At 45.3% G+C, this 19,974-nt stretch overlaps 2 protein-coding genes across 10 annotated transcripts in view; both read right to left on the reverse strand.

Moving 5' to 3' along the window:
• LOC105559767 (facilitated trehalose transporter Tret1-like) overlaps positions 1-4,434 on the reverse strand; it is a 15,074-nt gene extending 10,640 nt beyond the window's left edge. For all 3 annotated transcript variants that reach the window (XR_001008773.1, XR_001008772.1, XM_012008317.1), the window contains exon 1: positions 3,999-4,434. Coding sequence is in view for 1 of the 3 variants with exons in the window: in XM_012008317.1 (XP_011863707.1) it covers positions 3,999-4,064 (66 nt within the window). In the remaining 2 variants the exon portion in view is untranslated. The remainder of the gene's footprint in view (positions 1-3,998) is intronic.
• Positions 4,435-4,528: 94 nt separating this feature from the next.
• LOC105559770 (unconventional myosin-XVIIIa-like) overlaps positions 4,529-19,974 on the reverse strand; it is a 56,677-nt gene continuing 41,231 nt past the window's right edge. For 4 of the 7 annotated variants that reach the window (XM_012008331.1, XM_012008330.1, XM_012008332.1 and 1 more), the window contains 11 exons: positions 12,016-12,144; positions 11,505-11,648; positions 11,329-11,418; positions 8,757-9,116; positions 8,535-8,689; positions 7,763-7,886; positions 7,210-7,664; positions 6,768-7,080; positions 6,269-6,532; positions 5,763-6,100; positions 4,529-5,621 (listed from right to left, as the gene is read on the reverse strand). In XM_012008331.1, coding sequence (XP_011863721.1) covers positions 5,615-5,621; positions 5,763-6,100; positions 6,269-6,532; positions 6,768-7,080; positions 7,210-7,664; positions 7,763-7,886; positions 8,535-8,689; positions 8,757-9,116; positions 11,329-11,418; positions 11,505-11,648; positions 12,016-12,144 — 2,379 coding nt within the window. In that variant the 3' untranslated portion in view covers positions 4,529-5,614. Of the gene's footprint in view, positions 5,622-5,762; positions 6,101-6,268; positions 6,533-6,767; positions 7,081-7,209; positions 7,665-7,762; positions 7,887-8,534; positions 8,690-8,756; positions 9,117-9,343; positions 10,539-11,328; positions 11,419-11,504; positions 11,649-12,015; positions 12,145-13,013; positions 15,027-15,429; positions 16,164-19,974 lie in introns of those variants that run through there. The other 3 variants (XM_012008334.1, XM_012008333.1, XM_012008335.1) reach the window with 3 other exon arrangements.

The following is a 19,974-nucleotide window of genomic DNA, read 5'->3' on the forward strand; positions in this document are numbered from 1 at the left end:
AGAGCGAGAGAGCGAGAGAGCGAGAGAGAGAGAGAGAGAGAGAGAGAGAGAGAGAGAGAGAGAGAGAGAGAGAGAGAGAGAGAGTTGTACTAAACAAATTTACTCCTCTCTCGAATAAAGTAATGGCAAGTCTCTTTACCGATTTAATGCATTTCGCGACAAATTGCTTCAGAATGTGTCCCTTATAATGACGTAAATCGTCGTTATCTTAACTATTTCTGTTCAACAACTGGTTGCTACGAGTTGCGCGGAGCGCAAAGATCTTCGATCTTAAACGGGACGTAACGCGACGCGATTCGTGTTCCGGCGAGGAATCGCGCTCGCTCGGGCTTGAGCCGCGCTCCGCGTCGTTACGTTGCGAGCGTAAAGTTAATTAAAGTAATCCTCAGTTAATCGGCGTCGCCCGGAGCCCGGGGTCCGCGCGCTCGCGCGCTCATTATGTCGCTTTTATAAAGGCACGAATGTGTGCGGAGACGCCCGCCGCTCGGAGCGATTAAAATTTAAAGTGGCGCGCACGCCATTTGCACGGCGAAACGAGCCTGGCGAAAATATCGACCTGCCTCTTTTGACTTTTCCCTCCGCTCCGAAGTAAAGAACACGCGTCTATTTGCCTGTCCGCTCGTTAACGTTACATCCGGCTTCGTTGTTTCGCAGTATTTAACAAAGTGTAGCGTAGCAACTTTTTTGATAGATATAATGAAATTAAAATCTATTACATCTCTATGAAATTCTTTTATCTCTATGATTTATTAAAAAGAAATATGTAACGCGTAACCGGTTAACCGGTTCTACAAAGTGACTGAACGGTTTTTATTTGATTATAACAATTTATATGATAAACAAGACCGTTTTACCTCGCGAGCAGATTATTCGTACAAAATACTCTAAATGTCTATGTAACTTATCGATATATTATTTTTATTCATTTCGTATAGTTTGCGGATTACTTATACGTTTTTCTATAATTTTTCTGCGTATCTAGTGCGTACAAAGCACTGTGTCGAGATACAGAATGACATCCAAAGCTCATATAACGAATTCGATGAAATATCGATGTTTCAATCCCCCGCGTTCCTTTAATCTGTTTTTTTCTATCTGAGTTCAGTGATAAATCCATTTATCCGTCCGGAGCAGTCAGACATCTATTAAATCTCTTTTTTTCCATATCAAAGGATAGGAGCAGATATTAGAAGTGAAGGAAGGGACGTTCATTAGGCTTTTCGCGTGACAGTTGACGGATTTTAGCGATAAGATGTTATCGGGCTCGATAAAATAAGTATCAGGGATGATTCTTGTAGGAAGATTTGCGGTGCCGCTTCGCAAATGTGCAGAAGCCGATTTGATTAAATTCGCATTGGTGCGAATTTCGCCTCGGTTAGGCTTCAGGCGAGTCACGTTCGATTTTGCGGAACTGTACTGCCGTAACGAGTGCGCTACACGTCGTATTATGCGGAATAAATCAGCGCCAATGCGGGATTATATAAGACATTAATCTTTGCGAGACGCGCGATTTTTCACCCTCTTATTGATCTCCCGACAAGAGCAATGACTTTCGACGTTTCACAGGCCTGTGGACGGTTACACGTTCGCGATGAAAAATTCATGAGGCGCTATGTAACGCGTATGTAACACGCTTGCCGTACATAAGACACGGTTCGCGGTAATCCCTGATTCGTATCGACACTGTGTCACGCGAGTCATAATTGTCGCGCTCATTGCAAGTGTAGGATTAAATTATGTATGGGATACTCCGTCGTGTACGATGTCGTGAAATTACCAATTCCTTGTTTAAAAACACAATTCACTTAGAATAATGAATATTTCAGTGGTATTATCTGCTGTTTCATAAGCCGCGTAATGAGGCTGCTATTTGTTACAGGTTTTTTTTAGTTTCGAAGGTGTAAAAGCCAGACGACAGAGACAGAGAGAGAGAGAGAGGAGAGAGAGAGAATTTTCGCAGTGAAGTCAACGTACATTCTCCATGATGTACGTTCTTGTAAATTTTCGCGAATTGCTCGGCGAGAGTTAATAAGTGCCAACCCTCCCTGACTACGTAGATCTCTTATATTAAAATTCCACATTTTTAATTGTCCCATTCACTATCCTTCAAGATACGAATTGCACATGTTCGCGTAGCTATTTCGTTGCTCTTTTTCATATTATTTGATGTTCTTTATTTAGCCCATTATTTAAAGTTGACAAATTGAAACGAAATGTTGCTGAAGCTTTGTGAAAAGCCGTTGACGCGTGAAACACTCGTCAAAGATATTTACGATTCTTTAAAGAAAGAAACCGCGGCGCGTTGGTTCTTCTTTAACGGCGCCACATGAGGATCGATTTATTTACGAAGACACCGGTGCAAATAAAAGTGCAAATATTTTCCCAGTTGCACAACTTTTCAAGTGAAATAGAATATTATTTATGTTTTGTTTACTGTTCTTTTATAATGCGTACCAGAATCGCGCAGCTGATACTACGAGCATTAATCGCGAGTGAAATATTAGAATTTCAATAATAAAGAGTTAATTAACACAGGCGTTGATCATTGTGTGTTGAAAAAGCGTGAAATTTTTATTTGAAGAGTCGGTTTGCGCCATCGAGCGAACTGGTTACAGCTTCATTGTGAGCCTTTCAGCAATGATAACGCAATGACAACTTGCACAAACGACTGATTTACGACCAGGATTGACAGTCGTTAAACTAGACTGCTAAATGTTACTATTAAACCAGCACAAACTCGTGAGGCTCGGGCTCTCTGTATAGCGGATTAAGTAGTGATCACTGGTTATGATGCAAATTAGCGAGTGAATAGGTACAAATCAATTGCAAAATATGTAATAACAAATTAGCGAACGCCAGATTAATCTGTTGAGTTCACTTCAAATAGCTCATCATTTATGTGCTCGAAAATTATGTTAAATAACCTTCTGGATGATGCAGGAAAACCGAACCACGCGACTTTTACTTTTACTTACCGCCAATTTTTCGAATGAGCGACCGCTTTGCATTACAGGTCGAGTTATTTAATAAAACGAATTTTTCATAAAACTTGCTTTCGCGATTTTCTAAAAGATAAGAAGCGCACTTCGCTTCAAATAGCTTGTCATTTATGAAGGACTTGAAAATTACCCAATATCCGTTGCAGCATTTTTAACGTGTCTTCTGGATGATGTAAGAAGATTATAAGGAGCACTTTTGTTTCTGCTTATCGTCAATTTTTCGAACGAGCGATAATTTCGCATTAAAGGTCACACTAATAAGGTGAATTTTTTATAAAACTTGCTTCCGCGATTTTGTAATACATAAGAGACATAGAGAAAATTACTGCAAAGAATCTTAAAGTATTCTATCAAACGTTCCACGAAGTACACAACAATATGATATGGTAGAAGCTACGTGTCGTGATAATTTTCTTTTTTTTTCGCATTTTCCTCGTGACGAGCTCTACTAATTTTGCTTTTGCGTTGTTCTCTGACTCGCTAATAGCGACAATTACGTGCTTCTCGACGCACACGCTTATGCTTTAGCTCCTCATATGGCGCGGTAATTAATCGGAGCGAGTCGCGAATGGAAGTCGTGCGCGTAACGTAATCTCTAATGAGGAGTCGTGCCGGGGCAGAATTTTTACTCGTTTCATGCAAAATACATGTATATATGTAAAATTCTTGAACCGATCAAAGCTACTATATGTTATATCAATACTGGGCGAATGTCAGCGAGATAGAAAGATAAAAGTTTGATATGCGCGACATCGATCGACACCGCATGAAATGATCGAGTTACGAAGGTAGATAAAATTACGTTGTTTATTGTTGCTTGCCAGTTGCACTGTAAAAGACAATCGATACATCCCACCGTGCACGTGTGCGTCAAAAAGTTATATGTAACAAAATTATCAGGGTCTTTTAAACAATTTGTGCCTTCTGCAAAATTATTCGCGACGCGGCGCCGTTACAGTCTAATTATTTTCGCGGCTTAATAGGCTTATGAAGACTTACCTCTAGAAGAGAATGATTTCGCAGTCTAAATGCACATCCATCCTCGCTTGTCCTCGCTGTTGTCATGGGGGCGACAGCAACTTAGTCGCAATTTAATTGCCGTCCTTCACTTTATTCATCTAACTGAGAGAGAGAGAGTCTGGCTACGGAAGTGATGAAGAAACAGAGTGCGATTGGATGAGCTGAGAGGGAACGGAGTGCGGTGAACAGAAGGAAAAGAGCTTAACTTTACTTTGGAACTTTGGCGAGCAAGGCTATCCCGCGGGAAATCAATGTCTGACGGTTCAAAGAAGAAAGTCGAAGAGGACGAGGCAGTGATCGCGTGTATGCGTGACTCGGTTTATGTGTGATGGTTAATTTGATAACCAACTCGTGCCGGCTATCTCATCTCTCATCTCTGTTTCTTCCTCTTTGACTTCTTCCCGCCAACTTTTTGTCCGTTGCTTTACCGATCAAACTTCAGGGCGACTTTAGGGTTTGGGAGACGCGGTTTTCGGGGATGCGGTACGACAAAGAAACACTCTCGAGTAATTAAATAGGAGATCTGCATTTTACAAAGCAATAAGTTACACGAGAATCCTTACACGAAACCAAAGCCCCAGTTCGAGTCGTGGCATGCGACTTCCTCTCTTTCTCTATCGTGCTTTCCTTCTCTTCCATTCCTTTCTATACAAACTATGAAACAGAATCGAGCCTGATGGCAGTGGATCGCAAGGATAAAAAGCGCAACGTGTCCTTCCCGATGTAGAAGATCGTGCTCGAGCTAATTTCGCGTTAAGAAAATTTACGCGTGAGACATACACGTGCTGTCGAACAAAAGCACGTATAAAATTCAAATATCGTGTCGTCGATATTAAAACCGAGAATAAAGTTTCAATTTGTCACTTCGCAAAGCGAAATTCCTATTTATACTTTTCTAAAGAAGAGACACGAAACTTTTTATTTACTTGTATCAAAAATGCTACGCTTCGATTTTTGTCCGACAGCACAATGCGCGCAATTCTCATCAGCATTCACGTCTCGCGTGCGAAGAAACGGCTCGAATTCCCGTGGAAGACTGGAAAGGAACGACGTCGTTGTGTGTCATCGACGTTTCAGAAAACAGACATAAGATAATAGCACCGCGGACGCACGATAGACAGCCACGACATCGGCATTTTCAGGGAATTATACATAGTTAGCACCTAAAAAGTTTATCATTGCTCGTAGAGAGTGGCCACGCAATTAATTAGCTTAACGGCCGTTACTTCGTAAGTTTGATTTCGTCACCCACATACTAGCTCCTGCGCTAGTTTGGTTCGCTTTCGAAATGACTTTATTCCCTATAACAGTCTAGAAAGAGCGCCGACTCTCCCTCACTAGCGTTCTTCGAGTAGCACAAAATTGCAATCGCGACCGCGAGCTGTCACCGGCTCTTCGTAAGCTTTGCCAGTCTTTCGTCTCTTCAGACTGTGATCTATCACTTTCATGATCGTACATTAAATACGGGCAGCTATAAGATTCACGTTCTATTCGATGTCTCGGGTGCGCGGAAGTCCATCTACGATCTGATTTATTGATCCTGATTCAGTCGTAACTTCATTTTGATCGGACTCGAAGTCCGACGATGGCTCGGATCAATCACTAAAAACATTTTTTTCTTCTTTTATAACCCAATCAAACAGTGGCAACAGGATTCTTTAACAAATGGAATGTCAATATGTGCAAAACGCGTTTGAAATCATTATTCCATTTTTTCACGTATTGCATATTTTCATATATTACCTGTCACTGTTCTCGCTGGTAGCTTCCTCGCTGCAGTCCAAGTCAAGTTCCCCTTGAATAGCACTCTGTAAATCGTCGATCCTTTGCAGCGCCAATCTGAGGTCGTCTCTAGCCACCTTGGTCTCAGCCTCCGCGGCTTCCAAAGACTTTTCTATGTCGCGACGAGCACGTACAGCCTCCTGCTCTCGCGATATCGCCGCGCTACCCTCGTCGCGCGCGTCGCGCAAAGATCGTTGCAGTCGTCTCGCCGCGTCTTGGGCGGTCTGCTCCTTCGTTCTGAGTAAAGCCGATTCGGTTTGTAACTTGTCGACGCTTTCCTTTAATCGTGCTATTTGCGTCTGTGAAAACGGAAACGGGGCAAGTGATTACCGTAATGTCCATTTATTCGTTTAATGCTTACAAATTTGGGGAAAAAATCAATTTAAAGAGAATAGTAGTTCTTTTTATACTTTCAATAAAATGGAATAATTGATAGTTAATCGTGAAAGGCAGAATTCCAATAATACCTCCAACCGCGCTCTCGTGGTCTGTTCCAATTCGAGCTTGCTTTCGAGCTCCTTGGCACGGAACTCTAAACGTCTAGTGGCAAGACTGTTTGCCGTTGGATCACCGAGTTGCTCCACTGATTCTAATCGCTGCGTTAGTTCCGCCAGTTGGTCCTTCAGCGACGACTTCTCCGCCTCGAGTGCGGCGATTTGCACTTGTGCTTCCTGCAATTGTCCTTGCTCCGCGGAAACTTGTTGCACCGCGGCTCGATACTTCTTTAAGACCTGTAATTGGGGCATAAAATCCATTTAAAACTTTTCATCTCTATCCACCCAAGATCTTTTATATCTATATATGTATAAATTTTATTTTAAAGAGCAACATAGCCACTGCTAAGTTGGAAATTTTGTAAAAACCGTTGCTCACTTTATAGACGCTAGAAGTTCATGAAAATCAATTAATAATGTTACTATTAATATTAACTTTCTCTTTTCGAAGGTGTAGAACAAAGGAACGTACTTCGGCAAGCTCCTCCTCGTTTTCTTCTAACTGAGACAGCAGCTCTGAACGTTCGCGATTGGCCGCATTGGCTCGCTCCTCCGCTTCGGAACGCTGTCGCATAGCTTCTTCCAGACTTGCTTGCGTTTCGTTTAGCTCCTGCTCCAACGCCTGTTTCGCTTTAATCGCCACCGCACGGGCGCACTCCGCGTCTTCCAATTGATTTTTCAATTGACGCAACGCGGCTTTACCCGTCGAATCGCCTTTGGATCTTTCGAGCATCGTTTGTGCATCCCTGAGCAATGCCTTCGTTCTCTTCAGGTCTCTCTTCAATCTGTTCAATCATGCAAATGTAATGAATTTTATAGGTTCAATTCTTATTATGCAGAGAGAGAAAGGAATTTTTGTAGAATAAATTGCGGAACAAAATAGGAAAGAAAACATGTAACATTTTGACAATCACCTTTGCATGGTCTCAGCTTCCGCTGCGCGATCGGCTCGATCTTGTTCCTCCAGAGCCACCAAACGGCGCTCTAATTCGTGCTTTTCTCTTAAAAGAATCGTCCTCTCTTCATGTTCGTTCTCCAACTGCGACTCGAGAGCTTTAACCTTTTTGTGCGCGTTTCCGCGAACGTCTTCCAGCTCTTCGTCGCGTTGCTGCATTTCTTTTCGCATTTCCTTGCGTTGCTGCTCGATACTCATCTCCAACCTGAGCTTCGCCTGCTCGAGCAGCTGCACTTGACCGGCCAGATCGTCTAACTCTTCTTCTTGGTCCTTGGCGCGTTTCTCCAATTCATGCTTTGCCTTTTTCAATTGCGCAACTTCTTCTTCCGTTTTACCGCCGAAAGTCAGCTCCTCTAACTCCTGAGTCAATGTGCGAAGTCTTTCCTCCTTCAGCTCAATCTCTAATCTTGCGTCCTATTATATGCATAATAATATACTCAGATATGTATAATATTGTATTCAACTTTCTTAAGCTGGGAAAACGAGGGAAATGAGAAGAAAAATTTACTCACGCTCAGATTCTGTTCCACTGTGAATTTTTCCGCGATCGCGATCTCCTTTTCCCTCGCTAATCTTTCACGTTGTGCTTTCTCTTGTCTAAGGTCGTTCATCAGATTCTGGGTTTCCGAATCAAACCTAAATGTGATTAATTAGCATAAGTGAAAAATGTTGATTTCGCAATGATATTTAACAAATTTGATATTTCGTTTCTCGTATATTCGTAAAAATAGATAAATATTTTTTATTCAAAGACATTAAGTTTTTATAATATTCTGCAAGAAAAACGCACTTAAAAATTTTGTATGTACAACGATCCATTGAAATTTAATAAATTAATAAATGAATAAATAATAAATAAATTTATGTTGAAATGTAACGTAAATGAAGCTTTGAATATGTATTGAGGAATGAACTGACAGGGGAGAGATTTCGGGAACAAATCCAATCTCGCTGTTGTAACGAGATCGGCTTTAACCACCAGCGGGCGCGTGCTGCATTTAGATTAACAGGAAGCTACCTTCGCAAACGGTCAATCGTGATTTACAGACACACCGAACGCGTCGCCGTACGCTGCCCGTATACATCGGGTGGCGTCACCGGCCTGGCCAAGTGCCAGAGACACTTGTTGCCACGAGTGAAATGAGAATAGAGCGAGCTACCATCCGATACGGACTCGCCGACCATTAGCCGCGGATTAAATGCGCGAGTATATCTCACAGCGTGACAGAGCCCGCAATTCGCGCAGAGTCTTGTAATTTCGTTGACTTATTGCCTGCTACTCACTTGCGCTGCTTCTTCTCGAGGAGATTGTTCCTAGCGGTCTGTTCCTCCAGCAGCAATCTGAGATCGTGCATCTCGCCGTTCAGTTTCTGAACTCGTCGCTTCCACTGTCCGACGACTTGTCGTTGCTCCTCCACTTCTTCGTAAGCATCGGCCAACTGTTCGGCGAAACGAGAAGACGGCGATGAAGGCGATGCTCGTCATAATAGGAATAACTTTACGTACCTTCTTTTCCAATTGTTTCTTCAGTCCGACCAGTTGCTCCAGATCGTCCTCGTGCTGCTGCGCCATTTTCCTCTTGGTGAACTCGAGTTCCCGGATAGCGTGCTCGTACCGTTGCCTATAAACACCGCCGTCCTCGCCTTCCTCGCCGTCGGAAGCGACCCCGTTCAAATCGGCAGCCCTCGCGTAGAGCAATTCCATCTCCAGCCGTTCGGTCGTCTGCTGAAGATTCTTGTTGGCCTCGGTTACATCCTGCAACTCGCGCTCGAGCCGCAGCCGCTCCGAAGTCTCGGCGTCGATCCTCTCCGCCGCCAGCGTCGACGTAGAATGCTCCTCCGCGAAGTCCGCGGTCATCTCGCTCAGCTGGAACAGAAAAACGCATATTGCGTAAGGAAATCGAATACGACACGCTATAACGCGAACCACGGATCAACATTACTTATGCCTCGTTCTTTCTGCGTTCTGTGTGCGTGAGTATTTCAATTTTAGATGTTTCGAAAGTTGAAGTAAGACAAGTTATATACATTTATGGAAAAAGCTTCCGATTTGTGACCAAAACGAAGCTATTGTTGCTCTGCACGTTACGTTACCTCCTGCATTCCATCTGAGGTACGGTCTTCCGAGGCGCGGGACAGAGAGCGCCTCGAAGGACTCTTCGCTACGCTATTCGATCTGCTGTAATACTGATAGCCGCGTATCATGATATTCGTGGCGCTCTGGCTCCTGCCGATCACGCTGCGAGTATTGTCGCGCGCGTGCGGCAAACTTATCGGCTCGTCGCTTATTTCGTCCCTGTGACCGAGGCTTCGCCACTCGTCCATGATGTGATCGGTGCGTTTTAAAAACTGGGAGATCTTCGATGTGAGATACGACGAGGCGGTGGACGAATCCAAGTGGGACGCGGTAGGTCTGAAGGATTGCTTCACCCTCTGCCGTTCGCAACCCAGGACGAAGTTGAGACTCGCGTCGAAGACTACCGGCGCCTGTTCCTTGACCAGAACGTCCTCCGTCGACGGCGAACGCGTGCTCTCGCGAGGATAAGTTCGCCGCGGCGGAGTCGAAAAGGTCGGCGAGTCCAGCTGAGACAACCGGCTTCGCGAGGAAGAAACGGACGGCGATCTTATCCCGGCTGATAGGGATTTCGCGCGATAGGAGACGCTGGAAGAAACGCTGCACGGGGAAGGACTCCGCATCGTACGGGTCGTATTACCGGCGATGTATCCTCTGCTCGAGGACGGTCTCTTCTGGTGGTTACAGTGCGGCGGCAGAGGTGGTCTTTTCGCCAGACCCGTCGCGGAGTTGGATAAACTCGGTAAGCCATTGCTCATCGAGTCGTTTCTTTCGAGCGACTCGTCGGAGCTGGTAGATGTTAATACGTTCAGACGCCGACTATTGTGAGACGGAGGAGGAGTACCAGGGTACCTCGTTGGTACAGAAGGCATCTTGACGAGTACGTTGGCGCAGGGACGTGAAAATCAAGACTCGAGGATATCGGTTCGTACGATCGATCCAATCATGGAGGCGAGAGATGGGATTGACTGAACTTTCGGAGCTGATGCCGTCGCGGAGTTGGCATTTTAATCGGCTTTCTTTCGCAGCTTCATTCTCTTTGCTGAGATTAACAGCCGAGATGTCGGAGGCTCGTTACATTACTACGGTGAATTGCGTAACGCCGAACGACACCGAGGACGCCCGTGTCGACAAGGAGTCGCGAAGCAACTGCCTCTTCCTGGGCCGGCCGATTCGCCGCCGGAGGCGCCCGGTGGAGGAGGCGGTCACCTCCGAGTTATTCTCAGGGAAAGACGGCGAGAAAGAGAGGACCGACGAGGGAGAGGAAGACGCAGGGAAACGTGCGAGACGGTGATTCTGGCTATTCGCCAGGTTTCTCCGTAGATTTCGTGAGAAAAATATCTGGAAAGCGGGACGTAGAACTAGCGCATTTTGATAGAAAATTCAGGAACTCTCTATTTATAACAGGGGTACCGATGAAGAGAGACGGGAAGGAAAACTACCGCGCCGTAAAATATAACAGTATGAGATGTGCTAATGCGAGACGGGAAGAAAAATTGTTACGCGAGATTTAGTGGCGTTTACTACTGGCGACTAACAAACGATATCGTTTAATTATTCATTGTTAAACGATAAGAAGGCGCGGAGCGGTGCTTCCTCGAGCGGCTGTTCCTCTTATGAAGAAGCGTTGATTGCCAGTGTTCTTGTGCATTAGCCGCGGATAAGAATGGTAATGTAACGCACAGTCTAGTCACGATAATAGTTGCGCACGCCCGACACGAGCCGTCTGGCGTGCTTAACCCAATTGCGCGGCGTGCGTGCCGCGAATGCCTAATCGGGCAGTTTGAGCTTAATGTATCCTTCGAGACTGCCTCTATTAAGTTCATCATGCGGTCGCACGCAAAATCGTTGTGGTAGATAGCCAGAACGGAGAGGCGCAATTCACACAGCCCGGTTCAAGTAACGGGCGTTTAAGCTACTCGGGGTATTTTAACCGTCGTGGAAAAAAAAACGACGTTGCGCAATTAAAAGTGAATATCCATGTAGTATCGCTGCGTTAGCTTACCTTCGCCTCCAGCTTGTCGTTGTCATGCTTCAGGTGATTGCGTTCCTGTTCCAAGCGTTCCACTTTTGCCCTGAGAAGCTCGAGCTCTTCCTATTGAAATGGAAACAAAAAAGAAATTTGAAGATCGATTATATGCAGAACGTATGTATTATATGGAAAATCTCTCTCTCTCTCACCGTTCGCGCCTTTAGTTGATCTTCGGTCCGATGGACGTTTAACAAGGGCGCGACTTTCACGTACAATCTCCACCAAGGCCATTCTCGCACGGACATTAGCTTCCTCACGTTCCTCTGGATGCATCGCACTGCAAGATCCTGCAGCTGCAAGGGAATTTAATTTACAATTCGATCCGGATTTTCATTATACAGATTGTCGCTGAAGCGTCGTAAATTATTATTGAGAAAGGCTAAATGGCGCGAAGACATCCACGGCGCTCTATCTTTCTCTCATTATTTGCCAGATTAAAGACCCCTCGGAAATCTCTATGAACGCGCGGCAAATCCTTTGTAGATTTAGAGCCATTAGTACGAATGAGATTGCAATTTTTAGACGAAAGCTAATTTCTTTTGAGTAAAACGAGGGAAAGTGTTGGTCTGCAATTTCTTACGTTCGACTAAAAACTTTCTTTCTAAATTTTAGCACGGTAACGCGGCGTCTTTCAATTCGGAAAGAGAATAAGCGACCTACTTTCAAAGTGTTGAGTTTACGCCGCGCTAAATAGCCTCTGCATCTCGCCTGCAGCAGAATGATGTGGCCAGTGAGCTTTTCGTCTCTCTGAGCTTCCAATCGTTCCAGGGCGCCCGATCTGAAGAATATCTGCGAACAAAAACGTAGACGTCGATTTACTCATCGATTAATATTGACGCTTAGACTAGCCGTAACTAATGTTCTACCGTCAAGCTCGCGTCTATTAAATGCGCATTTTGCCTATTTGCGTACATACGAATAAGAAAAAAAACTGCATATTAAACCCGAGTTCAGGGGCGGTGGTAAATGTTAAAATATGCATGGCATAGTTTTCAGCTGCTTTCATCTCGTATGGTAATGAAGGATGAACACATATAACTTCTGGAGCGTAAAGGCGCACCGTGTACCGAGATATCTCGATTGCATTCGAGAGGATATGTTTTTACATAAGACTATGCAACTAATGTAGCGGATATATTAACAGTTACGTTGACAAAGTAACTTTCAGTTTTACCTGTTATGCATCGTTGCGAATTATTAAATTGGCATGTCTCGCGAGACTTTGATAATTCCAACAATTCTAACAAAATTTAAGTATTAACTAAAGAAAGAAAGTCTAATTTTAACCGACGACTTATGCCGCTATGCCAGATCCCTTTATTATCGCGATATTAGCAAAATAGGGATTCTTGCCGCGATATACATGCACTGAAAAAAATTTCTGGTTGAATATGGCCGAACCAGATAATTCCTGTAGGATTTACCAGAATTCCTGTAGGATTTACCAGAATTTCTGTAGGATTACAGGAATTCTGGTAAATCCTACAGGAATTATCTGGTTCGGCCATATTCAACCAGACATTTTTTTCAGTGTGATGATGAACAATACTCGACGTGCGCAACACCCGAGGCATCCTAATTATCTAGTCAACCTTCTAATTACCGAGAGCTATCAGTATTCAAAGTTAACGATTGTGCTATAAACACTTAAGACGGACCTGTCGCCCATTTTCAGAGCGTTTGTCATCGAGTTGACAACAGTCAATACTGCTCTCGTCGCAAGATGTCAAACGACTTCCCCGGTTAACGACAATGTTCTCCTTTTCCGGCTCGACCAGTCTGCGAACGATCGTCGAGTCGAAAAGCTTTACGTCGTCGTCCCGATCAATCCTATCGAAGTACTGCCGTCCTTTGAAATCGTTCGTCTCTTTCCGACTTTGGTTCTCCATGGTTTCCTTCCATTCCACCTCGTTCTCGTTGCTTATGTGGCCGCTATCTTCCGAACTGTTACCGTCCGATGTGTATCCGCTGTACTCATTTGCATTCTTTGGCTCGTTCTTCTTGACGGCGGGCGTTTCAATGACAGGAACGTCCGCGGGTTTCGGCTTGATCAGAACTTCCCGCGGAGATTCCTTGGAGGCTTCGGCGTTCTTGCAATTGAAGAAGTTGACCAGATGCTCGATGTCGTTGGCTCTCTTGTCGACGCATTGCTTCCGCTTCGTCTCCTTCGCCTCATCGACAACATCGTTTCGAACCGCCTTCGACGGATTGACGGTTTTCCCGGAACTCGCCACGTAGATCGTTTTCGCGTCAGAGTTCTGATTACCTCTGCTCTGTCTCTCCCAGTTACGCCTCAGCTCCTGAATGGAAGTCTCCTTGCTTCTCCTCGACTTCTCGGCAATTTCTTCCGGCTTCTCATAATTCTTGACCCGATTGGACGTATATTCTTTTACAACATACTCCTTTTCCTTCAAGTCTCCTTCCGACTTTGCATTATCTTTTAAAATATCCATTATCGTCGTTTCCCTCTTCGAGTCTTCGTCAATTCTCGGGCTTTCCTTGCTCTTGTTATCCTCAGAGTCATATCTTTCTACAATAATAGTTTTGTTGTCGCGCTGGATCTCTCGATCCTCGTAGACAATTTCCGTTCTACGGGGAGGAGCGACGTCCACGACATCCACAGATACGACCGTCTCCTTAGGTTCCAAGTCGTCCTCTAGCTGTGCCATTAATCGCGCGGCTCTCTCTTCCAGGTTACTTGTCGACGTCGAGATCCTCGGGGTGCTCAGCTTCAAAGTACGATCAAGGGTCTCGCGACAGTTCTCGTAGATACGCTCGTCCGACGCGGCGTCGAGATCGAGCTCGAAGCTAATCATCTGGCCAACCGGCTCTTCGACGCGATCTACTTGCGATAGATCGGCGAGAGATCGGCCGAGACCGGTAGATCGAGCCGCCGGAAGCGGTATCTTGCTCGGCCTGGAGACCGAGTTCAGCCTCGCGGGCGCACCGTAAGACTTCCTGCATTGATTATAATCCACTTTCGGCGTCTGAACGTTCCAGAGACTGGTAGACCTGTTCATGAACGTTAGACCCTTTCGCGACAATTCCGCCCTCCTTCCCTTCTCCACCGATCTTCTTTCCAACGGTACTGGAATCCATCGCGACGAAATTGCGGGATTCGTTTGACTGTCCGCGGACACGGAGTTCAAGCTGACTGAACGATCCAGGGTACCCTTACGTTGCAGCGCCTCAGGCTTCGCCGGCATCTTGTCAGGCGTGTAAGTGAGGCCCTTCTTCAGCAACGCTCTGTCTTCTAATATCGTGCACGAGGGAGACGAGCTGACCGACTTGCAAACTTTCTTCTTGTCGTTGCCGCGCGCAGGAGATGAGACAGTTTTTGCCGTATCCGGTCGGGTCTCGCTCGGGGATCGTTTCGCGGGCTTCGAAGGCGAGGTAAGTCGGGACTTCGAGGAATCCGAATTATTAGAGACACGACGCGGCGAGTTAATCGTGTCATTGGTCATCTTGATGGATATCCTCGAGGCTATCGGCGATTTCCCGGGTGGTTTGACCGCAGCAATCGCGGGATTTGTCGTCCGATTTGATTGATTCTGCTTTTTCGCGGGTGAAAGTGACGCTTTTGACACGTTCGGGCTGCTCTTGGCCTTAACTAAAGGCGAGCCACTGCCGCCGACCGTGCATTTAGATACGTTATCGAACATGATGAAAACCTAAGGTTAAATTTGATAAGGGAAAGAAAAAATCGTTACTTATCGTAGGGATAAAGCGCTTCCATTTTAGTATCTGCTGATTTTACTATAATATCTGTCGTTATTATGAATAAGTCACTTCGTTTCGCCGTATTATAGTTTTACGCATTTCTGAATAAATTTGTTGATGCATTAGAAAGAAACTAATGATTGTTACTCAATTAAATTTAAATAGCACGTGTAGACGTACGCGTTTCGTACGTTCTTCTCTAACAAAACTCAACTTTGTGGCTCCTGTGTTTTTTTGTTCACTGTACTGTATCTAATACTAGAAATATTTTTATTGTTTAAACGTTGTTTACTGTATAGAAGCAATAATATTGGCTTCGATAAAGAAATCGCAATGCGCGTTTGTCGATATTACCACAACGTTTCTTAAGCACAATCTTCCGTCCATCGATTTTGAATCAGTTTTGTGCATTCGTCACTTCAAATCAATTATATTTCCTTGGAGCGCTTTCGATTAGATACTGTACGATTAATAAGACGAAAATAATTAATAGCAAACTCAAGTGTCGTTGTAATGAAAAACTGTTTATAAACTCAGCTTTGAACTAATTATTTCCAAGATTGCCTACAGATAGACAGCTTGTGTACAAGCAACGGCTTTTCGTCTGTGAACAAGCGTTACGAAATCGATTATTTTTCACCTCTGTAATTACAACGCTTCAATTCGAGTTCTTTGCGATCTCTTCGCACAATACGAAGCAGTTCATTATCTCGCGCATTCGTACATGTACGAACGATGTGTGGCCGCACACTCATAGACTTGTCGAAGTGACGGGTTTTATTACAAGGTAGCGTAAGGATCTGTAAATCAGATGACGTATTTAATCACACGCGAGAGGATCGGTACTCAAAGTCTCGGGCTTGTCAATGCCAGATGGCTCGCCGCACTTGTCGCCAACTCGAGATCGCACCCCCGATCACTGACACCAACGAGACCGCGATAATTCTCGCACTTGCAGACGTCGCGGAATGAATGGTCGTTGGAGGAGGGCTTTTTCTCTCCTCTGCCGCGCGCAGAACGAGCCGCGACTAAGTGCCGTAAAAGAGCCGCGTAAAAGTGTACACGCACCCGACTGCGAGGGCAGAAGTGAGGAAGCGAAAGAGAGAACGGCAGACGACACCGGAGGGAGGGACGAAGGAGTGAGGGAAATAAAGGGGAGAGGATCTTGAGGGAACGGCGAGGGGAGAGGAGCAGATTATCTTGAAGCCGGTTGAACGCATCGGCCTGCAACTCTCAACTGGCAGGAAGATACAGGCGGTTAATGCTCGAGTTTGCCAGCTTATCATTTTCATTGAAGATGGCTACGCCGTATCTCTTTTTTTTTGTTCCGAGACGCGGGAGGCAAACCGGAAGGCGTAACAGCGAGAGAGACAGATTCTCTTAATGTTTCGGTACATTGAGAGGTTTTCGAGACAAGCGGTATCGTGATTACGATGGAAGAGAGCTCTTAAAGTGCATTATGTACCTTTAAAGACAGATGCTAACAAACAGATACATATATTAAATAATGGACTGAATCTGACGAGAATTTTTGACAACGTAATGTAAAATTTTGTATATTTTTGCGTTATTCTTCGATTGTACTATTATTATTAATTTTGTTTTATTATTTAATCTTTCGTCTGAAGATGTGTACAGATTAATGAGAAACTTGTCTCGATTTACGGCTTGAAATTTGTCAGAAGCTTTGTTGGAATTTAATTTCCTCATTTGATACACAGTAGATTACGCTAAAGCCTCGTGGCGAAGTAAAGAGATCATCAAGAAATGCTAATAAGTGCAAAAACCGAGCGTTAAATGTGCTGCAACTTGGTTAATTAAACGCGCAACAGGGATATTGTGTAAAGTACATTTTGTAATTCTGACCGTGTCTTCCTTCCATCCATTAATTACATGACGAGACAACGCGTACGTTTCAAGATAAAAACACCCGTTAAACGAATGTCTGTACTAAAGTCGACAGAAACGAAACGTTGAAGTCTTTAAATATTACGCACGCTGGGGTTTTGAAAGAAACACAATTCACGATTTGCAGTGCATTCATTAATTTCGAGCGAGACGATATTTCCAGCGCCGAGATAAGGTAACCGTTACACGAGTAAGCCAGTAAATATGGAAATGACTGGAGGATTCTTTTAGACCTTTTTTTTTATTCTGGTAAGAGAACCTTATTATGCAAAATAAATTACGTCGACCGCGTCCTCTCGCCTCTCTTTCAACTCTTAAATCGAAACACGGTCGCTTTGTATGCGGATAAAAAGCCCATTCAAAACGGGGTACACTGATTAGCGATATAAGCGACTGAAAGCAACGATGATGCGATTGTAGCCGTGGACTAGATGCGAGAGTGATATAAGCTGGCAAGTTCGGAATTACGTTAACGCAGAAGGAGAGTATAATTTGCTATGTGCCAAATAACATTTGCTCCAACTATTTGCATTTCTTACATAGCAATATGTACTCGAGAACAATTACTTTGGCACGTTTCTCGAAAACGAGTCTGTGTGGTACAATTTTTGTTTATGGAGGCTAATTGAAAGTTGAAAAATCGAGGAAACGTTATCAAGCCGTAAATACCGACAGGTCAAAAACGCCCGTTCCAAGCAATTACGTCGGAATAAAGCAAAGGCCAAAACCGCAAAGTAAAGACCATCGATCTTCGTGCGGGTCAATCCGACTACTTTCCTGTAATGATCGTACTGGATCGTAATACCGATCAGCGTCTCCGTCGTTCGGCAACGAGAAAGCACTCGAGCGGCTCGGTGCTTTACTTCCAAGCCGATGACGTTTACCGTTATCGAAGCTAACAGGTACCGGTGGCTATAGACTTTCTCCCTCTCTTTCTCTCACAGGTTAATTAAGAAATCGACGACTTTCTCTCTCTCTCTCTCTCTCTCTCTCTCTCTCTCTCTCTCTCTCTTTCTCTTCTTCTCTCGGCTGCAGACCTCGCTTGCGATGAGCAAAACGAATGTGGTTCCCTACGTCGCGCCTCGCCGACCTTCGTGAATTTTTACTACGGATTATTACGAACCGTTTTGTATCCCGCGAGATAAAGAAATTCCTTTAATGTACCGTTTCTTCAAGAAATAATTACAAGAACAAGGAGTGTAAAATTAATTTTGAGCAGATTCCATAAGTAGCTTTGCTATTTCCGGCAACGAAAGTTCAACGACACGAATCAAACGAATCGTGCGACTCGACCGTGCGAATTACAAATTGGAATATTTGTGTCCCGTTTTACATTGACAGTTTGAAACGCGTGAGTAGTACGCCGGCGGCACCTTTTTCTCAGAGTATCCTAAAGAATGGATTATTTATCTCGAGCAATCATTTCCGCCGACCACCAGCAGAACGATCGATCGGGATTATGCACTCGCATGTGCGCACTCCGCGTACAAATCCGGGACGAAAAGGCGACCCTTTCGTTCGCGCTCGCGCTGCGCAATGTCAAGGCCGAGGGATGGCCCGACGACGTCGTCTCGATCTCGACCGAGATCAACCGCGAACTGAGGAGCGCAGGAATGGTCGCGCACAGTCGTCGCATCGTCGGAAAGCTCGTTTCGCATCAGGTGCACGTCCCTCCATTTCGTCCCCACCATGCAGGTGGTGTGTCACCAACACACATGCATAAATCTCGCGTACTCGAACACGGACGTGTCTGGTCCCCTGCTGCAACGACGCCGGCACGTTCGTATTGCGGGAGATATCGTGCATAAATCTCGGGATTACGGGTGTCGGAAGAAGAGCGACTCGATGAATCAAAATCCTGCGATTACGCGCGAATAATGAATAATAATGATCCTCTCTCTCTAAATGTATTCCGATTACGCAGCTTCGCGCAGTTCCGACTTTCGACTCCGTGTTGCTATACGTTGTCATTATAATCGTCGTGCGTTCAATTATAAACACGCGTTCCTTTGAATATGCATGAGAGATATGGCGTCGAGAAAATTTCACAGATTCGAAAGTGCAAGGGAAAGGGATTGGAGATTTGGTGTATCGTGACAGGTGGACCTTGAATGGAGCGTCGAAGCGCTGCCAAATGGACCGAGGACCGGTCCGGGCCGGCGGGTCTCTCTCTCTCTCTCTCTTTCTCTCTTGTTTTCTTATCTACCCGAATAAGGCACTCGGCGATTCCCATTTCGCCCGGTCGGTTTTTGCGGTCCGCTCCTCCTCGACGAAACCCTACGGCGAAACGTTCGCGCTAGCCTTCGCGAGTAGAGACTCGAGTAAAATAATAATTCGCAGATGAGAACACGTACGCGTAGACCGTATGATGCATACGTGAGAATTTACGGTTTATACGAGAAATCCAGAAAGCCGCCTCGGCTCGCGCCGGCCCCGCGGATTTTTCGAACGTACGTATTGCGGAAACGGGGACGTGGGGCCGTTCGCCTCACTCGAACACGTAGAAAAGGTCCCTGCATCTCCGCCGTTCGTCCGTCGGATCGATAGATCTCCGCGGGGATGGCTGCGGCGAAGAAATTGGAAGCAGACGCGCGTTGGAAAGCGGCCGGCGAGAATGTCCGCTGGCCTACTGACGAACGGGAGAAAGGAGAGACGAGACGACGAGAGAAGGGAGCACACATAAGAAGAGAAAAGAGCCCTGGCCGCGTTACGAAATCGCCAGCTTCTTTCCGAGCCATCGGACGTTTCCACGTACTTTTCTTTAATGGGACGGACCGCGGCGCTTGCGCCCGATTATCCATTTCGTCGTAAAGTTTGTCGCTCCTCCTGCGGCCGGGTCTTGTCGCCTTATCGGGTCCATTTCGCGCGTAACGTCTCGCCCTTCCGCTCCTTCGTAAAAGTGAAGTAAGGACAGCTTGTAAATTGCGAACGATTTCGCCCGAAGCATAGAGAGTAAAGAAGAAAGTAAAAAAGAACTTGTTTCGCGCATTA

This window comes from Vollenhovia emeryi, unplaced genomic scaffold (assembly GCF_000949405.1).
Source record: "Vollenhovia emeryi isolate VEMERY1.0 unplaced genomic scaffold, V.emery_V1.0 DF939255.1, whole genome shotgun sequence".
NCBI classification, from domain to species: domain Eukaryota; kingdom Metazoa; phylum Arthropoda; class Insecta; order Hymenoptera; family Formicidae; genus Vollenhovia; species Vollenhovia emeryi.